The sequence below is a fragment of the Symphalangus syndactylus genome, chromosome 24 (genome assembly GCF_028878055.3).
Source record: "Symphalangus syndactylus isolate Jambi chromosome 24, NHGRI_mSymSyn1-v2.1_pri, whole genome shotgun sequence".
In the NCBI taxonomy this organism is placed as follows: domain Eukaryota; kingdom Metazoa; phylum Chordata; class Mammalia; order Primates; family Hylobatidae; genus Symphalangus; species Symphalangus syndactylus.
The window spans coordinates 22,422,540-22,447,557 of record NC_072446.2 but is presented as its reverse complement, the minus strand read 5'-3'; the positions used below and the strand labels follow the sequence as shown (position 1 = coordinate 22,447,557).

General features: G+C 46.2%; 1 protein-coding gene across 9 annotated transcripts in view; it reads right to left on the bottom strand.

The window, feature by feature from the left end:
* The window catches only part of UBE2V1 (ubiquitin conjugating enzyme E2 V1), a 35,442-nt gene extending 18,444 nt beyond the window's left edge, over nucleotides 1–16,998 (bottom strand). For 3 of the 9 annotated variants that reach the window (XM_055266113.2, XM_055266119.2, XM_055266121.2), the window contains exon 1: nucleotides 14,134–14,237. In XM_055266113.2, the coding sequence (XP_055122088.1) occupies nucleotides 14,134–14,155 (22 nt within the window). In that variant the 5' untranslated portion in view covers nucleotides 14,156–14,237. Of the gene's footprint in view, nucleotides 1–14,133; nucleotides 14,390–16,503; nucleotides 16,641–16,715 lie in introns of those variants that run through there. The other 6 variants (XM_055266114.2, XM_063633408.1, XM_055266111.2 and 3 more) reach the window with 6 other exon arrangements.
* Between the last annotated feature and the right edge of the window lie 8,020 nt (nucleotides 16,999–25,018).

Below are 25,018 nucleotides of genomic sequence, written 5' to 3'. Positions count from 1 at the left end.
TACTTAAGTCCTAACTCTCAGTACCTCAGAATGTGACAAAACCTGCTGACACCTTGATCTTGGGCTTCTGGTCTCTAGAGCTGTGAGAAATTTGTTGTTTAAGTCCCACCCAGTCTATGGTATTTTGTTATGACAGCACTAGCAAACTCATATAGATGATAAGTGACATCTTAAGGAGCTTTACAGAGTTGGTAAGGATACAGAACAAGATGTTAACAGTTGTTATCTCTGGGTAAAAGAATTATGGATGATTCCCCCTACTTTCTCTATTTCCTGATTTTTTACAACAATCCCATGTTATTTGCATAATAAAAAACCAATTAGGAACCACTTCAACTGCACCCCACTCAAGGACCTACGCAGGGCCTGTGCGACTGTCATTCCTGCTGTCCAGAAGGCTCCTTCCCCCAGGAATCCATAAGCCAAGCTCCCTCAGCTTCTTTAGGGCTTTGGTTGTCCAGTACTTCATCTCAATAAGGATCAAGGGTTCTTCTCTGAGTAGGAATCTCACTTAACAGCATTCCTTAAGTGACTAACTTTTAAGGGACAATGTTTTTAATGTTACTAAAACTTGGTCAGCTGGGTATGGCGGCTCACACCTGTAATCCCAGCACTTTGAGAGGCCAAGACAATCGTCTGAGGCCAGGAGTTCGAAATCAGCCTCGGCAACATGGAGAAATCTCATCTCTACAAAAAAATACAAGAATTAGCTGGGCATGGTGGTGCCCACCTCTAGTCCTAGTTACTCAGGAGGCTGAGAGGGGAGGGTCACTTGAGTCAGGAAGGCAGAGGTTGCAGTGAGACGAGACTGCACCACTGCACTCCAGCCTGGGTGACAGAGTGAGACCCTGTCTCAAAAAACAAAAATAAACAAAAAATAATAAATAAATTAGCTGAGTGTGGTGGTGCACACCTGCAGTCCCAGCTGCTTGGGAGGCTGAGACAGGAGGACTGCTTGAGCCTGGGAGGTCAAGTCTGTAGTGAGCTATGATCACGCCACTGCATTCCAGCCTGGGCAACAGAGCAAGAACCTGTCTCTATAAAAAAAAAAAAAAAAAAAGTTGGGGCGTGGTGGCTCACACCTGTAATTCCAGCACTTTGGGAGGCCGAGGTGGGCGGATCATGAGGTCAGGAGTTCAAGTCCAGCCTGGCTAGTATGATGAAACTCCGTCTCTACTAAAAATACAAAAATTAGCCAAGCGTGGTGGTGTGCACCTGTAGTCCCAGCTACTCGGGAGGCTGAGGCAGAAAAATCGCTTGAACCCTGGAGGCAGAGGTTGCAGTGAGCTGAGGTCGCACCACTGCACTCCAGCCTAAGTGACAGAGCAAGACTCCGTCTCCAAAAAAAAAAAAAAGTGTTAAGACTGTCAAATAAATGGCAAAGTATAACAGCTTCTATAGTTAAGCCCTTCATTACTGAATGGAAGTTGTATTACACAAGTGACCTCTATTTTGAGTTGCTCTTTTTGGCAAGACAAAAAAATGTGTTAGTTTCTTATGTCAGGTATTTAAATGTCAGCTGGACTATTTATAGTAGGACTATTCCTCTTGTAAACTTAAGCAAAGAACATCTCTATGGCTGAAAGGTTACCTTTTCACCTAACAATCAGATCTGATTAGGAAATCCTAACATTCATATATCACAAGCTTGTTGCTATTAGTTTCAAAACAGTGAATTCAAGTTATATTTTTCTGATATTTAATTCTTACTGGTGAAGTAGGGCAAAATGTATTAGTAATTAATCCTATACTTCCAACATACATTTCTATTGGATTAGATATTCGATTACTTGAAAACAAGTGTGCAAAGCCAACATATACAACTGAACCAAAGAAATAAGTCAGGTCAATTTATTTTAGGCTAGGATTTGGAACAGGAATTGAGACCCACAGAGGGAAAGGTCAGCTTTCTTTTGTTCCTTCATTATAGGACAATTTGATTCTGACTCAAGTTGTAAAGCCAGCACCAGAAACAGTTTAATAAATGAAAAACTTTGGACTGGCCAGTATCTACCTGTATTGCAACTAGGAGTTGTGATATACATATAAATAACTGCTATCTACTGAACAATTACAATAAACATTTATTTCTTTTGAACAGCAGTTCTCAAACCTTTTGCTCTCAAGAACGCTTTATACTCTCAAAATCATTGAAGACCTCAAAGAACTTTTTTTTTTTTTTTTTTTTTTTGAGACAAAGTCTCGCTCTTGTCCCCTAGGCTGGAGTGCAATGACGCAATCTCGGCTCACTGCAACCTCTGCCTCCTGGGTTCAAGCAATTCTCATGATGTTTAATGTGTATAGAACTGGACTCCACATTTATAAGCAAAAAAATAAAAATAAAAAAAAAATTACACATTTCAGGACCACAGTGAAAAAAAGTTTGCTAGGCTTTTTACCTGCTTGTCAAAATTTCCCTATACATAAATTATCAGTAACATATAGGCACACACACCTTCTCTCAGTGTGATAGTTATCCAATACCTATCCAGCACTTTGCTAGACAATCTAGGGGTTATGAACAAAATAAAAACTGGGGTCTCCCTAACACAGTCTAAGGCGTCAGTGTGGAAACAAGACATACACAAAGGGCAATGAAATAAAACCATATCAAAACATGAGAAACAGAACCTACCAGAGGACAGTATTATTTAGCCTTTGAGGGCTCACAGCCTTCTCTGAAATTTGACAAAAGATGAAGAGGTTGGAGCCATGTTACTACTGGACTTTACCTTAAGGGTAATCGGGGGGGAGCTGCAAAAGGCTCGGAGTAGGGCAAGAGATAAGACACATCCAAGTCTCCTAGGTAATGATCAGCTTTGGGGTGTGCTACTGCTAATGTCTCAGGATATAGAGCCAGAAGCATTTGCCTAGAGCAAACACTGTGACCGAACATGTGGCATCAAACTTCTTATAGGCCTGCGTGATGGGAAGTAGAAGAGATGTAGAAGATAGGGTAATTAATTCAGCAGCTCACATTCATTTGCATGACTGTGGTGGTAGTTCAAACAACAACAACAACAACAACAACAACAAAACTGGCCTGTACGCAGTACTTCAGATAAATACCTGTTGAAAATTTTTAAAATTGAGTAAAAAAGGACAAAAGATCTGCAAACCTCATTTTCTAAAAAACACACACAAAAGCAACCTTGTATGCGTCCTTGCATGTTCATTGTACTCTCACCAATGATCTTGGGGAGTCATGACCCAGAATTACTAACATAAGGATACCTGGTCTACCACTCTGTTTTTAAAAGACAGGTCAGAATAATGGATATATTACCTTCCACATGCACTACCATGCCTGACTAATTTTGTATTTTTAGTAGAGACGGGGTTTTTCCATGTTGGTCATGCTGGTCTTGAACTCCCGACCTCAGGTGATCCGCCGGCCTCAGCTTCCCAAAGTGCTGGGATTACAGGTGTGAGCCACCATGCTCGGCCGACGATCCTCTTAAAGGTAAACTAGGTGCCCTCGCTCTCCTACTGGAAGCCTACTCTTGGCCTCCCGTTGCACCCGCAATCCACCCAAACTTGTCACCTGGCCAAGAGAGCCCCACCTGCTTCGCCAACATCATTTTGTGCCACTCTGCCTTGCTCCCCCAGCCTCCTCCAGCTACACCAGTCCTTCTCTAAGTTTCTGAAGAGGCATCCTTACATCCTGCCTTTGCATTTGTGAGTCCCTCACCCTGGAATTCTCTGTCCCACAGCTGTGAATGGCTGACTGGTTCCCTTGTCCTCAACCAAGGGTCTAACTGTCCATTCCCTTATCTTGCCTTATTTTTCTTCATAGTACTCATTGCCACTCGACATTGTAAATATATTCATTTTCACTTTATTGGTTGTTTCTTGTCTGTCTCCCATCTGAACATAAGCTCCATGAGAGTAAAACTTCATCTGTTTTATTCACTGCTGAATCTCCAATGTGTCAGGGTGTTTTGCCCACTAGAGTAAGCACCCAAATACTTACTGAAAGAATGAATGAGTGACTAGGTATTAGCTAGGAACAGTATTTCAGAATGAACAACGCTCAATGTCACAAAATTCTAATTCTGGTTTATTTTTGAAAATACAAGAGAGAAACATTCACAGCACCATTATCTGGGAGTCTAACATTGTAAGGATTATTAAAGGGGCTTAGTATGAATTTTAAAGCCTAAGAACAGTTATATATTAAGAGGCAGAGTCCCACTTTGTTACCCAGGCTGGAGTGCAGTGGTATGATTTTGGCTTGCTGCAACCTCGGTCTCCTGTGTTGAAGCGTTTTTTGCACCTCAGCCTCCCAAGTAGCTGGGATTACAGGCGCCTGCCACCATGCCCAGCTAATTTTTGCATTTTCAGTAGAGACGGGGTTTTACCATGTTGGCTAGGCTGGTCTTGAACTCCTGGCCTCAAGTGATCTGCCCGCCTTGGCCTCCCAAGGTGCTGGGATTACAGGCATCAGCCATCACACCCAGCCTGACTATAATAATTTTAAAAGCTATAAAGCTTAATTAGAAGCCAGGCGGTCAGGAGAGGCCCTCTCAGAGCCCCCGGTCCCGGTCCCAAACACCTTTACTTCCACACAGGCCTGTGCGGTACGTTTTCTTTACATTTGATTTTCTTCCTTTTTTACTGTCTGACTCACTAAGTTTCTCAAGTCAGAGCTGTGACTCATTCAATCCCGCCTCCCCAGAATCTGGTATGCTGTCTGGCATATAATGATACTCAATATCAATAAATCTTTTCTGGTTGAAGAAATGGCAGTATCAGGCCGGGTGCAGTGGCTCATGCCTGTAATCCCAGCACTTTGGAAGGCTGAGACAGGTGGATCACGAGGTCAGGAGATCGAGATCATCCTGGCCAGCATGGTGAAACCCTGTTTCTACTAAAAATACAAAAATTAGCTGGGCGTGGTGGCGGGCGCCTGTAATCCCAGCTACACAAGAGGCTGAGGCAGGAGAATTGCTTGAACCCAGGAGGCGGAGGTTACAGTGAGCCGAGATCACGCCACTGCACTCCAGCCTGGCAACAGGGCAAGACTCCATCTCAAAAAAAAAAAAAAAAAAAGAAATGGCAGTATTTTCTATTGTAAACTCTAATCTACTGGGTCCAAAATATTGGACATTGTTGCCATATAATTAACATACCTAAGGTTTTTTATTTTGAGATAAGTAAAATTTGGTAACCATTTCTAATTTATTTTTAGAGATGGAGCCTCACTCTGTCACCCAGGCTGGAGTGCAATGGCGCAATCTCGGCTCACTTCAACCTTCACCTTCCGGGTTCAAGTGATTCTCCTGCCTCAGCCTCCCGAGTGGCTGGGATTACAGGCACGCACCACCATGCCTAGCTAATTCTCATATGTTTAGTAGAGATGGGGTTTCATCATGTTGGCCAGGCTGGTCTCAGACTCCTGACCTCAAGTGATCCACCTGCCTCAGCCTCCCAAAGTGCTGGGATTACAGGCATGAGCCACCGCACTCAGCCTAGTTTTATTTTTAATAAATGAGAATTTTAGGATAACTTACAATTTTTTTAAAATAAGGAAAACCACACAAGTCAAAGAATTCTTCACTATAAAATCAACTTCGTTTCATAAAATATGTATGAAAGCAAGTTACTAATATTTCAAGCCATTTAAAAACTGCATACAAAGTTAACACATCAATATTTTCTACAAAACAAAAGACCATTTAATTCCAAATGGCCTAACCACACCCTAGTTATAGAACTTCAGGGTCTACTCCAGGGACATAAGTCCAAATATTGTTGGAATTCAGAGATCCTGCAGACTTCAGGATGTATCAGTAACAAGTGAAAAGCTCATCCTATCCTAAATAGAGTTTAAATTCAAAATCATGGTACATTAAACAAAACATTTTAGTGAATATATTAAAAAATTAAACCTACATATGCCAAAGAACAGAAGCGTAACAGATGAGAAAACCCAAGAATACTCTAACATATGTTTTGGTCCTCTAGCACTTTAATCAATTGAATCAACATAAATTTTAAGATTCCCAATATTTCTCTGTGAATCTGACACCAAAAAGGCAGCTGGAGAAACAGCATCAAGTGACAATATGGAAGACATAAAAATGGACTCTTATAGGCCAGGCGCAGTGGCTCACACCTGTAATCTCAGCACTTTGGGAGGCCGAGGTGGGAGTTTGAGACCAGCCTGGCCAACATGGTGAAACCCCATCTCTATTAAAAATACAAAAATTAGCCAGTTGTGGTGGCACATGCCTGCAATCCCAGCTACTTGGGAGGCTGAGGCATGACAATCACTTGAACCTGGGAGGTGGAGGTTTCAGTGAGCTGTGATCATGCCACTGCAGCCCAGCCTGGGCAACAGAGACTCGTCAAAACAAACAAAAAAAAGGACTCATAATCTTGCAAAACCAAGAGAACTACAGGCTCTATAATAGCTAGGAAGTACACTAGGAAAATCTATAGCTAATGATAAGTATAATCAAATAGACTGTGACTATTAAAAAGTGAACTATGAAAATGCTAAAAAAAAACTTCATCAAGGTGCTAAAATATCACAGTAATCCAAGACTTTTTGAAGAAAATATTTGTTCCTATTATTTCAGAATTATTCTTTCCAGAAGGCTTTTTCCTGGATCTGTGTCAGTATCAAAAGTCAGCCGGTTATTCTCTTAGCTAAATATAAACTGAAAAGTCAGCAGTTGCAGGATATTACAAAGAAAATATGGCAACCAGGTTGAAAAAGCATGAATATTTGATAGAGCTTTACACCATGCCACAGTAAAACATTTAATGCAGTAATCTGAAACACAGCAACACATTAAAATATTTGTGGTACAAAAAGGATTCTGAAGTCCTTTAAAACATCTTTTGGGAAAATCATGGCCACCAAGCAGCAGCTACCACAGCATGTCAGTCTTGGAAAACCCTGGCCTAGGTCTTGAATTAAAATGGCAGAACTGGCTGGGCGTGGTGGCTCACATCTGTAATCCCAACACTCTGGGAGGCCGAGGTGGGTGGATCACCTGAGGTCAGGAGTTCGAGAACAGCCTGACCGAGATGGAGAAACCCTGTCTCTACTAAAAATACAGAATTAGCTGGGCGTGGTGGCGCATGCCTGTAATCCACGCTACTCAGGAGGCTGAGGGAGAAGAATCACTTGAATCTGAACCTGGGAGTCAGAGGTTGTGGTGAGCCAAGATCGCACCATTGCACTCCACCCTGGGCAACAAGAGTGAAACTCTGTTTTAAAACCAAAAAAAAAAACCCAAAAGAACAACAACAACAAAAAAGGTAGAACCTCAGAGGTTTCTCCTGAAAAGAAAGCTGCTAGTTAAAAATGGTTTGGGCCGGGCGTGGTGGCTCACGCTTGTAATCCCAGCACTTTGGGAGGCCGAGGCGGGTGGATCACGAGGTCAGGAGATCGAGACCACGGTGAAACCCCGTCTCTACTAAAAATACAAAAAAATTAGCCGGGCGTGGTGGCGGGCGCCTGTAGTCCCAGCTACTCGGAGAGGCTGAGGCAGGAGAATGGCATGAACCTGGGAGGCGGAGCTTGCAGTAAGCCTAGATTTCGCCACTGCAATCCAGCCTGGGCGACAGAGCAAGACTTCGTCTCCAAAAAAAAAAAAAAAAAAAATGGTTTGGTTGCCCATTCAGGGAAGACAGTGAACTGAGCTAGGAATCTGATGCTGCTCCCACTTCAGAAAATGAGGAGGTATGGAAGGTGATGCACTAGGATTCAACGTCCCTGAAAACTGGACATAAAGCCATAAGCAAGTAACTTTTATTTCTGAGCAACCGGCCAAGTGTAGTCTGGCTGTCTAGTTAGCCTGCCCAGGAGATCTTTTTTTTCTCCTTCTCTAGAGCAATGGTTCTCCAAGTTAGTCCCCAGACCTGCAGCCTGGACCTCATCGCAAACTCGCTAGAAATGTACATTCTCAGGTCTTCAGCCCAGAATTCCTGAATCTGAAACTCAGGTTGGGCCTAAATATCTGACAAGCCCTCCAGGTGACTCTGAGATATACTAGTTTGAGATCTATTGCTCTAGGGGAATTCTAGGGAAAGAATTAGTAGCAACCTGTCATTCTTTACAGCCCAGCCACGTGACAACAGCTAGTGACAGAATGCAAGACCCTGTGTTCTTCTGCTGCTAGGGTCAGTGACCAAGGCCAAGCATCAGATTTTCTTTGACAAAGGGGGAAACAAGATGTGGGAAATGAGTCAGGACAACTGGAGAAGGGGAGGATGGTTAATTCTATGATCAAGTACCTCTATAAATACCACCAAATAAGGATAAGAGTTTTCAGTTTTTTGAAAGGCTGAATAGCCACTTTTGCTTCTGTCCTATCGGATACATTGTTTCTCCACAAATTGTCAAATGTATCCATTTGGCTACATCAAAGAGATAGGCTGAATTAACTCACTGCAACATTCACAAATATTTACTGAGTACCTACTATTTTGTCCAGAACTGTGCTGGTGCTAGGGACACAGCAGAAGATGAGATAGAATCTTGCCCTAGTGAAAAGGCATAGAAAATATGCAACGAAACAACACTTCAGGTAAGGTTAAGTGCTTTAGAGAAACAGAACAAAACAAGAAGCTGTGACAATGACTAAAAAACTCTATTGAATGGAGTGCTCAGGGACGGCCTTTCTGGGTAGCTGCGACCTGAAGAACAGCAGTCAGGCCCATGAAGATCCGGGGACACAGCAAGATCAGAGGTGTGTGATACCACATGAAGTCAAGGTGGCAAGGCCTTATGGGCCACGGAAAAGGGATGGGTTATTCTGTAATAAGAGCAGTGGGAAGGGCTTGCTGAAGGGGAGTGGCAGTTTCTATTTTACGTCTGTGAAAGATCATTCTGTCTCCTGTATAGAAAATGGAAAGGGCAGGACTGAAAGCAAGAGGCTTTTTCCATCTTCCAGGCAAGAGAAAGATGGTTCTGGTTAGACTAGGATGACAAGAGTGGAGACAGAGAGGAGGATTTGGCATTTAGTTTGGGGTTATACCTACTGGACTTGTGACAGGGTGGATGTGAAGATGAGGAAAGACTACTACTTGAGAGGCCATTGCTATCTACCCATGAATAAGCTAATCAGCCAAGGCAGAAATAACAGACGTGCCAATGGCTGAAGACGCTTGCGAGGCCTACCTCAGAGAATAAGAAATGGGGGCTGGAAGAACGATCATCTGGCCAAGAGCACGTGTCCTGAAGCAACACCGTCCCAGAGCACCCAGGCTCTGCACCTCAGGTTAGTCACTCCTCTCCTGGCCTGTTTCCTCACCTTCACAATCGATACCTGCCTCAATGGGCTGCTGTGACAAGTGAGATAATGCAGTTAATACAGTGTCTAGCACTTAGTAAACCCAAGAGTGCAACTTGAAAAGAAGTCTGATGGCTTGCATGTAAATAAGGATGAGGAACTACTTTGTACATGCCATGATGGGGCTCCAAGCCCAAGAGGTGTGAGTTATTCAGTATAAGATATAAGCAAGAGCTTCCTGAAAAAAGGACCTCACTCTCCTTGGACAGCACATAACCCAGAAGAGGACAAACAGCGGCCAGAGATGCTATAAAAAGGGTTCCTGAAACAGGTAGCAGTAAACACTTCTTACTAAAGCCCTTTCTCTCTCCAAGATTAAACACTCCAAGACTTAGGAAGAACATATCCCTAAATCCATGCCTTTTCCATTTCCTTCCTAAGGTACTAGAGCAGGCTGGTGAGGGAACAGGAGTTAAAAATGCCTGGGCTCTAGTCCGAGCATCACTAGCCTCCTTTGGCTTTTGGCTCCTCCCTCAGTAATGTGGGTGGATACTGCCCCTGGCTGGTGACCAGGCTGTGGAGAGTTAGATGAGACAACATCACAGGTAAGTCGAAGTCTGTGGGACACTCTAAAGCACTATCCACAATATAACAGTAATAGTATTCAAACATTTACTTTCCCAAATGTGCTGCTCTGAACTTCACTGTGCCCCTTCAAAATTAAGCAGAGGATTCCTGACTTCATATTTTGTATTCTACTTTTATCAAATTACTGCAGAGCTACAATTTGGGGGGAGGTGGGAGGGACAGAGATACGAAGAGAAAAGAGAATGTAGTAGGGGAAATAGAGTGGTTTTCAGTTAATGTGAAGAGGGAAAATCATGATCATCAAAATTAACCTTGGTAATCCCTTAAGAAAAAAATAGCTTGCAGCCCGGCACAGTGACTTACGCCTGTAATCCCAGCACTTTGGGAGGCTGAGACGGGCGGATCATGATGTCAGGAGTTTGAGACCAGCCTGACCAACATGGTGAAACCCTGTCTCTACTAAAAATACAAAAATTAGCCAGGCGTGGTGGCGCGTGCCTGTGATCCCAGCTACTCAGGAGGCTGAGGCAGGAGAATCGCTTGAACCTGGGAAGCAGAGGTTACAGTGAGCCGAGATCACACCACTGCACTCCAGCCGGGTGACAGGGCGAAACTCTGTCTCAAAAAAAAAAAACACTTGCACTAGCCCAACAAAGCCAGTTTCCCCTCCATCACTGGGGCAGGCTGCTATTTCTTTTTTTTTTTTTTTTTTTTTTTTTTTTTGAGACAGAGTCTCGCTCTGCCCCCCGGGCTGGCGTGCAGTGGCGCAATCTCGGCTCACTGCAAGCTCCGCCTCCCGGGTTCACGCCATTCTCCTGCCTCAGCCTCCGAGTAGCTGGGACTACAGGCGCCCGCCACCGCGCCCGGCTAATTTTTTGTATTTTTTAGTAGAGACGGGGTTTCACCGTGGTCTCGATCTCCTGACCTCGTGATCCGCCCGCCTCGGCCTCCCAAAGTGCTGGGATTACAAGCGTGAGCCACCGCGCCCGGCCTTAGGCTGCTATTTCTTTGGCTGAGCACAATATGAAGCTGTTCTTTGAATGTAGGGCCCATGTTGTACAAAAGGCACTTAATTACAATTGGCATAAGATGCTCACACAGTGAGACACACAGGAACTGAGAAGAACTAAGGGACTGTGAGTTTTCATCCATTTCCAGCTCTCTCTGGGGAACACCCTTGAATGGAAGGGAAGACTAATCTCTGCTGCCCACATGGTTAAGTTTTTATAAGCTGAATGTGCATATGAAGCCACTCCGATGTATGCAAAGTTAAAATCATGCTCCACCAGGGCTTACCCCTCTGGCACTTATTTTCTGATTAAATGTCAGGGAAGCCCGTGGGCTGCTGAGTGAGAGGAAGGGCCTGGCAACCAAGGGCCACTATTTGATGTGCTGCAATCCTGGCCAAGGCAGGAGGAAGTCACCCGTCATAACATGGGGATTCTGAGGATCTGTGGTGGGCTTTTCACAGTTCCACCCTCTAAGACATATGTAGATATCACACATTGCAGAACCAAAGGAAGTGGGAAGGCGGTGTAGCCAAATGCTGAAAGCAGTGACCATAAAAAACTAAGTTCAGCCCTTACAGGAACTCAAAGGCTTCACAGCTGTTTCCTGGCAACCAGAGGCACAGATTAATCAAGAGCCTCACTCTAAACCTGACTAAGGAAGGCCTCAGGGCCCTGACCACACCTGGAAGACTTCTCAGGGTTAGAAAGCAGAGAGGCCTGTACACTCATTTTAGTTTAACCCAAGTAAGGTCTGCTTTACTCTAAGCACCCTGCACTCTTTTCACTGCCTAGGGATGAAGGTCAGATCTTGTCATACTCCTCTTTTTAAGACTCTTATTCATTCATTCGACAAATATTTACTGAATGCCTACTTCATACCAGACACTTGTTTGATGGCTTCCCCTCACACCATCTCAAATCCAAAGCCATGTCTCTCCAACTCATCTCCTTAACAAGCCTTGCTTGCACATGAAGGCCGTTTATCCTGTTCTTTCAACATGCCAAGCTCAGTCCCACCACAGGGCCTTTGCGCTCACAGCCCACCCTCTCTCCTGCCTGTGACACTGTAGAGTTGGCTCTTTCCATTATATGACTCAGTTGAAATGTCACTTTCTCAGAAAAGCCTTTCCTGACCACCTCTCCAGACACTATCATATCACACAATTTCCTCCATAGCACTTACTGCTATCTGAAATTGTCTTATTTACTCCTTAACAGCCTTCTCTCCCTGACTTGAATGGAAGCTCCTGAAGGACACAGACTATGTCCATTTTGTTTGCTATCCACGATGGGACATAATAGGCCCTCAGTAAATAGCTGTTGAATAAACAGACAAAAGAATTTTGGGAAGTCCATTTTAGGGCACCTCAAAGCCTGTCCTGTTATCTAAACCATGCCAAGTGCTCTTGTATTCCACTAGACAGCAGCTGACATTTTATCTGATCACCATAGCCATTTATGAAGCACTCACTTTTTAACTGTCAGGGTCTGGAGAAATTAGAATCGGGCAGCTGTTAACCCAGATTGTAGGTAGCCAACCGAGTGACTGCAAGCAGGGCTGAGCTGCAACAGCACCTTATTGCTGGCTACCACCAGCACACTGGGCCCCTTGGTTTATTACGACCTGGTAGGAGTGTTATTCTGGTGGAAGTTTTACCCAGCAGTCTGGCCTGACTCAGAATCTCTCTTCTGGGAGTGCCTGGGGCAGCGTCATGGTAAATGAATTGACTCAGCATTGTTCCAGCTGAAACCAAAATCGAGTAAAAGGATTCACGGTCTCCGCTATTCTGCAAGAAGACCCCACTGTTTCAAATGCAAAAGGCAGCAGCTTGTGGTGGGTCACTTCAGTCAGATCCCCTACATTCAATTTCTTTTATTCCCACCCCAACCATCAGACAAGTATGGCTCCTTGAGACCGCAGAGGAGCAACATTTATAAAGAATTCCCCTCACCCTATTTCCCATGGATCACCAATTCCTTCCCAACACTGCTGCTGCTGTGGCCTTAAATATCCCAATGATTGCCGTACTCAGGCTGGTGTCCCTGCAGCCCCACAGTGGGGAACATTGTGGCCCTGTATGCTTCCTCCATCAGAGAGGTAACCCATTTTCACCCCATCTGAGAGAACCTCCTTGGCCAACTTCACTGCCAGGCACCTGAGGGTGCAGCCTCACCCAAGAGTTCCCATTTCATCTATTCACTTCCCTACTCCCATCAGCCAGTGGGGAACTTCTGAGCTGAACCCACATATCTGTCCCAATTGTCAAATGAGTGGATAAGAGTGAGCGTCTCCACAGAAGAGACACTTCTAGGATATGCTTCCCTCACTCAATTCAAAAGGAGGGGACTTTTCTCCTTTACAAGAAACATCTCCGGAACCTGACCTTTTCCACTCCCTCATTTCAGGGGCTTCCCTCAGTTGAATCCCCACTCCCAAAGAGACATCCTCGGGGTTCCCAATTCACCTGTTTTTCCTCATCCAGTATCAGAGGCTTCCACCAACTGCCCCACTCGGACCTTGTCCCCTGAAACCTAACTTGGAGCAATCCATCTGTATCCTCGAATAGGAGACTGGTAATGATGGGGTCATTTCACTATCACCGCTATTAGGACCCTCTGGCATCTGAATCCTTTTCCCCCCCTCTCACTTATGCGGAGATCCCTTTCATTCTCCCCAAAAGCAGCCGCTCCAAGGCTCCTCCTTTCTAGTCAACATAGCTATTTCCTCAGCTAACTCCATCTCTAAAACTAACGCCGGAGCCGTCCCCTCAACCGATAGGGGATCCTCTCAAGTCACCCCCTCAGGATCCCGTTTCTTCCATCCAGCCTGAGGGGCTTCTCTGATGTCCACTCCAGACATCCCAAGGCCCCCCTCAGCCGCACCCCTGGCACCCAGTATGGGACTTCCATCCGCTATGGGGCGCCTCCTCTAGGGGACCCCTCGATTGCCCCTTAAGAGTCGCCAGCCCCGGTATCCTCAGGAGTGCCTCGGGGCTCGCTCGTCGCCCACTCCGGCTCCCCCAGACAGCGCAGCGGGGCCCTCAAGTCTCCCGGGGGAGCCTCAGGGCCTCGCCGCGCCGCCCACAGGCCCCTCAGCCCCCCGCCCGTGCTTCCGGCCACCGCCTGCTCCTCCTCTCCCGGTCAGGCCGTGCCGGTGGCTGCCGCGGAGCCCAGCGGACAGAGGCGGCGCGGGGACCCTGGCCCCGCTGCAGGAGCCTTTGAGGGTCCCCGGCCCACGGCCCAAGCCCATGCCCCCTCGGCCGGCCGGGCCCGGCGCCCCCGCTCACCCGAGCCCGTGGTGGCTGCCATCTTGCGTCGCTGTTGCTTGAAGGCCGGCCCCTTCTTCACCCCCCAACCCGTCCCCTGGCCCTGATGCGCAGGCGCGCGCGCACGCACATACGCCGCCGCTGACGCCAGCTCCGGAGACCTGCACTACCAGTGGCCGGGGAGGCTCTTTTCCTTCTCTTTTAGAGAAAGGAAATATCTGCGTGCTCGAGGGCCCAGCAACCTGCAAGTCCCCCCACATCGGGTGCGAGGGAGGTTGTGACGTGCTTAGTGAGAAGGGCAGGGGTGACTAGGCTTGGGAAGGCGCGATTGTGAAAGAAAAAGAAAAGATAGCTTCAAACAAAAGCGCCGAATTCGCTTGGGGCTTTTTCCTGTCTAGTTCCTATCTAGATCCTCACCACATCTCCGCAAGGTCAGAATTAATGTGAAAAATGCAGCCGAGAGAGATCAAGCGATTTATCTAAACCCAGCTGTTAAGTGGCAGAGACAGGCAGAATTTTAACCTCCATGTTCAAATTTTTTGAATCATCACTCTCCAGGTCAGATGATCTGGCTTCTAGGATTGATGCTCCCCGGCCAGAGAAGGCTTGGAGTGGGTGCAGCTAAATGATTTAGGGGCATTAAGGTGGCAGGGAAAACATTTGCTAACCATCTACCCAATTCATTCATTCATTCATTCGTTCGTTCATTCATTCATTCAACCAAACAAACATTAAGCACCTACTATATACCAGACGCTGTGCTAGGCGCTGGGGATGGATAGACATCTCTGAAGAAGCAAATCCCTGCTTTCAGGGGCTTACATTCTAGTCGTAGACAGCAAGTAAATAAACAAGAAACTATAATTCTGATAAGGTAGAGATAAACCAAGAAAAGCGCAGCAGAGGATGGTCAGGAAGGGCCTCCTAAGGTGGTCATATTTCAACAGAGACCGTAACAATGAGGAGGTAGAGGGAACAGCTTGTGCAAAGGCCCTCGGGAAATATTTTTGCAAATAAATAAACCCAAGAAGTTACTCCTCCTTTATTATAAATTGTCTGAGAAGCCCTTATATCGATGTAGACACTGAGGCTGAGAGAGGTGAAGGGACTGGCTTAAGGTCACAGAGCAAAATACTGGCAGAAGGACCAGGACTCTAAACATAGAGGGACAAGGAAGCTGGAAGCCCTCACCCAGCACATCCAATTCATCACCTTTGTCTGACAGCAATGCCTACTCTGCATCTCTCCGCTCCATTCACTTCTCCACTCAGGGCAAGCTGCCTTTATCTCCCACTTGGAAGACTCCAGCAGCTTCCATTCTCTCCCCTATGGTCCATTCTCCATATGGACCAACATCTGCTCAAAACACCCTCCAGCTAAAGCCTTCAGTGGCTCCCCATTCCCTCTGGATAAAATACAAACTTTACAAGTTGAGTGACCATAGAATTATCACCTAATGAAGACACTCATCAGATTAAAAGGGGACCTATTATAATATCACCAGGACAAGTGGAAACCAGAGCTCTCCAGGGCAAAGCAGGATGCCTGGACACCCTGTGCACAAGGCTCTGCACCCAAGGAAGGGACGAGGATGGGGTGGTCAGATTTAATGGGGCTTTCACTCAGGTCCTGACTCTGAGCTTGCACAGTGCTGCAGGTGAGTGACTCCTTAAAATCTGCACCCTAGGGCAGGGCATGGTGGCTCACGCCTGTAATCCCAGCACTTTGGGAGGCCGAGGTGGGCGGATCACCTGAGGTCAGGAGTTCGAGACCAGCCTGGTCAACATGGTGAAACCTTGTCTCTACTAAAAATACAAAAATTAGCGGGGCGTGGTAGCACGCGCCTATAATCCCAGCTACTTGGAAGGCTGAGGCAGGAGAATCAAGTGAACCCGGGAGGCAGAGGTTGCAGTGAGCCAAGATCGCGCCATTGCATTCCAGCCTGGGCAACAGAGAGAGATTCGGTCTCAAAAAAAAAAAAAAAAAAATCTGCACCCTAGGTACCCCACTTGCCTCACCATAGCCTTGGCACAGCCTGCGCCTCTGAGACTTTCTGTACCTCTGCGGCGACACTGGCCCTTTGCAAGCCCCCTGGAACACATGCCCTCTCCTACTTCAGGGGCTTTGCCTGTGCTGTTCCCACTCTTCAGTTCTCAGATCCAGCACCATCCCCTCAGGGAAGCCTTCCTCGATTCCTCCAACCACATCAAATTCAGCTATAATTAGCTGTCAAAGTGCCAGCACTGGCTACAGGTGAAGCAACTTGACTTTTCGTGTATCACGTGATACAAGTTTGCTTTGGGGAGCACAGAAAATACTTGCCCTGGACTTGGGGTCACTGTAAAGCATCAGTAGCAAGTGGAAGCATTTGGGTTCCTAAGGTGGACTCACCTTTGCAGTGAAATTTTCTAGGTTCAAGTCTTCCTTCATCACTCAGTTTGCTTTGTGACTTCAGGTAAGACGCTTGAACCTCTCCTGGCATCAGTTTCCCCTTCTATAAGGATAGTAGTATCAACCTCATAGGATTGCTGTGGAGATAAAATGCTTTCCTAAAACCCCTTGGCACAGGGAGGAGGAAGGGACACTAGAAGAGTGATAATTACCAAGCCGTTACATCCAGCTTTTAATCCTCACAACTCGATGCAGCAACTCCTGTGAATATCCCCATTTTTAGAGATGAGAAAACGGAGACTCAGAGCTAACAGGTGGAGGATGAGGATTAAAACACAAGCCTTTTATCTATGGTGCCCGTAAATGTTTACTCGCATGGATTCCTTGGCTCTTGTAGGAAACTTCTTGCAAGTAAAATTGACAATAATAATTCCCGTGCAGAGCTCATCGCAGGAAGAGGTTAAGCGGGACAGCCCGGGGCATGCTGGTTGTTGTAGTCTAGCGTTGGCGCGGTGCCTGGTGGGAGTTGTAGTACGTCCCGCCCACACGCTCCCTCGAAGAGGTTCTGCCCCATTCCTGGACGTCAGAGCCGGTCCCCAGAGCGGGATTCCTTCCGGCGCCTGCGCCTGATCACCGCTCTGCGCTTGAGCTGATAAACTCAGCTGATGGGATAAGAGTCTTGTTTTATCGGATTTTGGGGAAGATTAAAATGGTTAATAGAACTGGAGAATTTAGAAGAGGGCTTGGCACTAAGTGCAATATAAGTATTAGCTGCTATTATTACTTAATCCTCCATGAACCTTGCAAAGTAGCTGTTACCATTTCCATTTGTGAGATGAGAAAACTGAGACTTAGAGGAGTTAAATGGCTTTTCCAAGGTCACACAACAAGGAAGGAGTAAAATCAGTTTTGGAATCCAGTTCTCTTTACCCTGTGTCACCCGCTGGCTCTTCTGTGATGAGGGAGGTGGAGCCTGGGAGGTTTTGAGCTAAATGTGGGCAGGTTTGCCTTTTTACAAAGTGCATCGTGCTGTCATGAGGAGACAGGGCAAGGACACCCAATTGGGCAGCAGCAATATTGGTAGCAGGGAACCCAGAGTGAAAGTGTGTTGGGCACTGTTTACCGCCAGTCCAGTCGCCATGTCCCACATGGCGGGGTGGGTGTTTGGAAACTTTCCCTCCCCTCATAAAAGCTGAAGAGAAGGTTGGGCGCCCTGGCTCACACCTGTAATCCCAACACTTTGGGAGGCCAAGGCGGGCGGATCACCTGAGGTCAAGAGTTCGAGACCAGCCTGGCCAACATGGCAAAACCCCGTCTCTACTGAAAATACAAAAATTAGCCGAGCTTGGTGGCTCAGGCCTGTAATCCCAGCTACCTGGGAGGCTGAGAGGCACGAGAATCGCTTGAACCTGGGAGGCAGAGGTTGCAGTGAGCCAAGATCGTGCCATTGCACTCCAGTCTGAGCGACAGAGCGAGACTGTCTCAAACAAACAAAAACCCTGAAGAAAAAGCCTATTTTTGTCCCCTTTCCTCCTTCCTACAATATGAGGTTGTAATGGTTAGAACTAGAATCCTGAGTGATGTGGCTGAGCTGCTGAAGGAATCGCGAGGCTGCCCACCTGCAGACATCTGAAGACATGAGATAATGTGCCTGTTGCTTAAGTTGTTCTTAAAGGTAGGTTTTTGTTACCTACCACCAAAAAACATACCTAATAGATACAGGAAGCTGATGCAGTGGTTCAGTTGAGAGGCATATAGAACTGACTATTCCACAATGTCCATTCATGAACTCTGTTTTCACGTGGGAAAACACTAGGGCTGGTTTGGAATCTCTGGGATGTAAAAGGCATGAGTAGTTTGAAAAAGTATATTTGAAAGGTGAAAAAACAAAAATTATATAATGTTATCCACAACCTTCATATTTCCTATTTATAGTTCAGGAAAACCCCCAACCTCGTGCTATAGTTTTTGTAACATAAGCTACAGAAAGTAAAGCTGACAAACTGTTGACAGGAAGGGCTGTGAACTTGCAGAAGACAGAGAGGAGAAGGATGTGTGGTTAACAGAGTGTGTGATGAGGCCGGGCATGGTGGCTCACACCTGTAATTCCAGCACTTAGGGAGGCCAAGGCGGGTGGATCACCTGAGGTCAGGAATTCGAGACCAGCCTGGCCAACATGATGAAACCCCGTCTCTACTGAAAATAGAAAAATTAGCCGAGCGTGGTGGCTCATGCCTGTAATCCCAGCTACCCGGGAGGCTGAGGCAGGAGAATCACTTGAACCTGGGAGGCAGAGGTTGCTGCAGCATTGCACTCCGGGCTGGGCAACAAAGCGAAACTCCATCTAAAAACAAACAAACAGGATGTGTGATACATTTGCTAGTGAAATTCTATGGCATTTATGTGGAGTCATGGCTCCCTGAGGTGTGTCTAGCCATAGCGCTGAGACATCTTATTTAATGTTTGATGTAGTTTCTGAAATATATGGTCAAAAAGTGGTGGGGATGGGTGGGCAGGGGGTCTTGGTGCACTTCATTAACTCACTCTATCAATGGACATCTAAGTTGTTTCCACTGGCTTCTTCTGATACAATTTTTGTAATGTCTTAATTTTGTATTATATGTTACTCTTGTGGTCAAGGAAAAAGGAATGAAAACCGGGGCTTGGGGCAGGGAGGTGGGGGGACAAAAAGGATGTTTCCTTAACTTATAAAGAGCCCTTGAAACTCATTAAGAAAAAATAACTCAAAGATGACAGTTATAGCAAATATTTATTGAGCATTTGCCATATTCCAGGAACATAGTATTTTGCATATAATAATGTATTTAATCTTCACACCTATCCTATGAGGTAGGTACCATTATTATTCCGATTTTGCAGATGAGGAAACTGAGACACAGAACAGTTAAGTAACTTGCCCAAAGTCACAAGCTTGTAAGTGACAGAACTGGGATTTGAACCCTACACTCTTAACCACTACTACCCTGCCTTCCAAGAAAAATAGGAAAAGGACATGAACAGATGAGGAAATGCAAATGCATTTTAAACTCACAGTAAGATACCCAATCTCACAAAACATTGTATTTCAGTGATTCGAAGCTATACGTTTTTACTTTTTTTTTTTTTTTTTTTTTTTTTTGAGACAGAGTCTTGCTGTGTCGCCCAGGCTGGAGTTCAGTGGTGCGATCTCAGTTCACTGCAACCTCTGCCTCCTGGGTTCAAGCAATTCTCCTGCCTCAGCCTCCCAAGTAGCTGGGACTACAGGTGTGCGCCACCACATCCAGCTAATTATTTTATTTTAATTTTTGGTAGAGACGGGGTTTCACTATGTTGGCCAGGCTGGTCTTGAATTCCTGACCTCGTGGTCCGCCCAAAGTGCTGGGATTACAGGCGTGAGCCACCGCGCCCAGCCACATTTTTACATGTGAACATCTGAAATCAGGATGCATCTTAGAATCAGTGACATCTTAGAATCAATGAAATACAGTAAGAGAAATGCAAATTAAAACCACCTATCAGATTGGCAAAGAACAAAGCATTTGATAACATGCTGTGTTGGCAAGGGTGTGAGGAAACAGGGACTCTGAAAACGTGTGAACTTAAACCGGCATGGCCTCTGTAAGACAATTTGGTATGCACTATCAAAATTTAAAACACACTCGTGGTTCAAGCCTGTAATCCCAGCACTTTGGGAGGCTGAGGCAGGAGGATTGCTTGAGCACAAGAGTTTGAGACCAGTCTGGGCAACAAAGCAAGACCCCCATCTCTAAAAATAATAAAAAAAATTAGCTCAGCATGGTGGCATGCACCTGTAGTCCCAACTACTTGGGATGGGAGGCTGAGGGAGGATAGCTTGAGCCCAGGAGGCAGAGGCTGCAGTGAGCTGGAATTGCACCACTGCACTCTAGCCCAGGTAATAGAGCAAGACTTTGTCTCAAAAAAAAAAAAAAAAATTCAAGTCCATTCCATCCTGAAGATGGAACACTATGCAGCTGTAAAAAATAATAACGTTTTGTGAACATTAATGATAACTATCTCCAAAATATATTGTGAAAAAAGGCAAGGTGCAGAACTGTGTGCATAATATCCTACATATTGTGTGAAAAGGAGTGGGGCAGACATACCCCTCTGCCTACATAAGGCATTCCAAGTGTCTTGTCAAAATGATGGCCTCTAAGGAGAGGAACTGAGTACCTGAGGGAACATGAATGGGGAGCAATTTACCCTTCATTCTAGACTAGGGAGAGGCTGGTAACTTTTCTCTGTAAAGAGCCAGATCATAAATATTTTAGGCTGTGTAGACCATGTGGTCTCCGATGCAACTATTCAACTCTGCTGCTGCAGTGCAAAAGCAGCGTCGGACAATATGTAAATGAGGGGCATGGCTGTGTGCCAATTCAGATTTACAAACTGGAATTTGAATTTTCTGTGTTAGGAAATATTGTTCCCCCTCCCCCAGCCATTTAAAAAATGCTCGTGGCTGACATGGTGGCTCACACCTGTAATCCCAGTGCTTCGGGAGGTTGAGGTGGGAGGATCACTTGAGGCCAGGAGTTTGAGACCACCCTGGGCAACATAGCGAGACCTCATCTCTACAAAAAAAAAAAAAATTAGCTGGATGTGGCGGTGTCCATCTGTAGTCCTAGCTACTCAGGAGGCTGAGGTGGGAGGATCACTTGAGCCCAGGAGTTTGAGGTTACAGTGAGCTGTGATTGTGCCACTGCACTCCAGCCTGGACAACAGAGCAAGACCCTGTCTCTAAAAAACAAACAAACAAACAACCCACAAAAGCTTCTGAGCTATAGAAAAGCAAGTGGCTGGATTTGGCCCACTGTCCAGGGTCAGCTTATCCATACTTTAGCCCCGTTTATATTATTTGATATGAGCCACTGCACCCGGCATGATTCTTATCCTTTACCTATGCAAACATTACCTATTGCTTATATAGCAATATATATATTGCTATATATATATAGATACCCATATATATATACCCATATATATATATACCCATATATATATATACCCATATATATATACCCATATATATATACCCATATATATATATACCCATATATATATATACACCCATTGTATATATATATGGGTAGCTTGAAAAATATTTTTGGCTTATCAAAAGAGGGTTGGCTGGGCGTGGTGGTTCATGCCTATAATCCCAGCACTTAGGAAGGCCGAGGTGGGCCGATTGCTTGAGCTCAGGAGTTCGAGACCAGCCTGGGCAACATGGTGAAACCCTGTCTCTACAAAAAATACAAAAAGAAACTAGCTGGGGGTGGTGGCACATGTCTGTCGTTCCACTATTCAAGAGGCTGAAATGGCAGGATTGCTTGAGCCTGGGAGGTTAAGGCTGCAGTGAGCGCAGATCATGCCACTGTGCTCCAGCCTGGGTGACAGAGCAAGACCCCGTCTCAAGGAAAAAAAAAAAGGCGGGGTGATGGAGTTGATGGAGTTGCAGTTAGGGGCAGGCGCCCTAAGGTGTGTGCCCAGGCCCCTTCTAAAGAACAGTGAGCACAGAGGGGTATGCAAGTTCACTACAGCTCCCCCGGTGGAGCTGGAAACCCATGTTTGCCCTGCATGCCACTACCCTGTGCCACCACCGGATAGCAGCACATGCCCACCTAAAACCAAGCCATCCCACAGCAGCTGGGAGGGAGGCTGCAGGCAGTTGGCCTATGTACTCATTTTGTTTTGCCCACAGTACGTTTTAAACACGGAGCCAGCATTTTTAAAGTTTAGATTTCTGGCTCCTGTTTAACCAGCTGCTGTGAGTAGCAGCTGCCCTTTAGGCCTGATGTCTCCAGGTCATCCGAGTTCCCAGCGTCAGCGGCCCTTTCTCAGGCATGCTGCAGTTGCCTCATAGTGGACACATTTCTCGCCTGCCACCTGTCTCACCTCCCTCTCCACAATGGGAGCGTTAAAGCACAGGGGCTTTGGGTCAGACGCTGGCTCAAATCCTGATTCTGCCACCTACCAGCTGTGTGACCTTGGGCAGATTACACGACCTCTGTGCCTCAGTTTCCCCATCTGCAAATGGTGCAAAGTGTACCCACTTCTCAGAGCTGCAGGGACTGCTTGACAGGACCCATGCCAGAGCTCTCTGCACAGTCTGGCACAAAGTTAAGTGCTCCGTAATGTTAAGTACCATTTTTCCCTGTCTGGCCCTCATAGGCACTTGTTTGCAAGTCCCTGATCTCACAAGTGGCCCCAACACTCTCAAGACCCAATGCAGCACACCTTCTGGTTTTGAGAAGGATTTTTTTCCAGCCCCCAGAATTCAGAAGTGAAATGGTCTGAGTCTGAGGCCTGCTCTACCCTTACTACCTGTGGGACCTTGGGGGAGTCACTTTACCTCTCTGGACTCAGGCTGAGGGTTTTTTTTCGTCGGCTCCAGGGGAACTGACAGATTGGTGGGGCCTGGAAACCAACACCACAGTCATGAGGCTACTCCTATGGCCTCTAAAGAATTTAGCTGCCTGTCCCATCCAGCATTGACTTCTTTTTGTAGTAATGCCTTAGGAAGAGGTGATCACAACCCTGCAAATCCAGATGGACATTTTTCAGCCCTGGGCAACCAGAGCATTTCACCCCACTGGCCAATGTGATTGGTTCAGGGGTGGGCACATGACCCAGTCCAGGCCAATGAGAGCCTGCCCTGGGACTTCCACTGCAACTACTGGGAATGCACTTTCCACTGAGATTGCTGAGCTGGTCTAGTAAGTCTCAACCCAGAAAAACAGAGCTTAGAGAGACCACGTTTTGATGAATCATGTGAGCCCCTGGGTCCTGCCAAACCTTAACTCAGAACACCTGTAGACTTTTCTGTTTTATGAGCTAATACAATTATTTTAGCTGTTTGCTTTAAATTTCTGTCATTTATGAGTTGTCGAATTCTAATACCCTTCCTTGTGTGGTCCCCTCAGGCATAGTCACAAATCAAAAGTCTAGTGGGCAAAGGAAAATGGCATTATGGGTCACATTTTAAAAAATAAACGTCATGACTGGACGCAGTGGCTCATGCCTGTAATCCCAACACTTTGGGAGGCCAAGGTGGGTGGATCACCTGAGGTCAAGAGTTCGAGACCAGCCTGGCCAACATGCTGAAACCCCATCTCTACTAAAAATACAAAAATTAGCCGGGCATGGTGGTGGGTGCCTGTAATCCCAGCTACTCAGAAATGTCATTATCTGTGACTGCTCTGGAGTCCCTTGGGCATTTCCCTGTCCCCAACAGGCTTTCTTTTTTCTGGCTAATATTGCAGAAACTATCTAGCCTAGACTAGCTATTGACTATGTCTGTAGCGTTCACTACAGAGTCACAGTACCTAGTTCACAGGAGATGCCTTATAATTACTTATTCAACCAATAAATAAGTTACTAATTTGTCTATAATGTCCTGACCTGGTGCAGTGGCTCATACCTAAAATTCCAGCACTTTGGAAGGCCAAGGCGGATCACTTGAGGCCAGGAGTTCAAGACCAACCTGGACAACATAGTGAGACCCTATTTCTTAATAAAAAAAAAAAAAAATAGCCAAGCCAGGTGTGGTGGCATGTGCTAGTCTCAGCCACTCAGGAGGAAAGTTTGTGTCCAGGAGTTCAAGGTTGCTGTGAGCTATTACACCTCTGTACTTTAGCCTGGGTGACAGAGCATGAACCTGTCTCTAAAAATATAGTAATAAATACAAATAAGTAAACTGACCAGCAGCTCCCCACTCACCTCAGCCTGAGTCTCTGTATACCAAGTCCATGTTTTCCCAACCTTGTCTTCCATTTTTCCTTAGCTCACTCTAGTCCAGCCACAGTGGCTGCCTCACCATCTCTTAAAATCTCAAGCTTGTTCTTTTTTTTTTTTTTTCTCTGAGCCAAGTCTTGCTCTTATCCCCCAGGTTTGAGTGCAATGGCTAGATCTCAGCTCACTGCAACCTCCACCTCCCGGGTTCGAATGATTCTCCTGCCTCTGCCTCTCAAGTAGCTGGGATAAAGTCGTCTGCCACCACGCCCGGCTAATTTTTGTATATTTTAGTAGAGACAGGGCTTCACCATGTTGGCCAGGCTGGTCTAGAACTCCTGACCTCAGGTGATCTGTCTGCCTCAGCCTTCCAAAGTGCTGGGATTACAGGTGTGAGTGAGCCACTACGTGCGGCCCCAAGCTTGTTCTTGCCTCAGGGCCTGTGTACTTGCTGTCCCATGAGGAGGCCTCTTCCCTCACTTCTTTCGTGTCTGACCTCCTCTCCTCCTCCAGGTCTCAGCTCAGAGGCCCTTCATGACCACTCTGCCAAAGCAGCACCAAACCTGCTTTTCCACTGTGGTTCTGTCCTGTTTGATTTTCTTCACAAATCAACACCTGAATTTCCATGTGCACGTATTTGTTTATTGACTCTTTCCCCAGGAGGTCAGCTCCACCAGGACAGGTCTTTGTTGGTTCTTTCACTGCTGTACCTGTGTACAGGACAGAGCCTGGCACACACCAGGTGCCGGTGAATATTTGCTGAAGG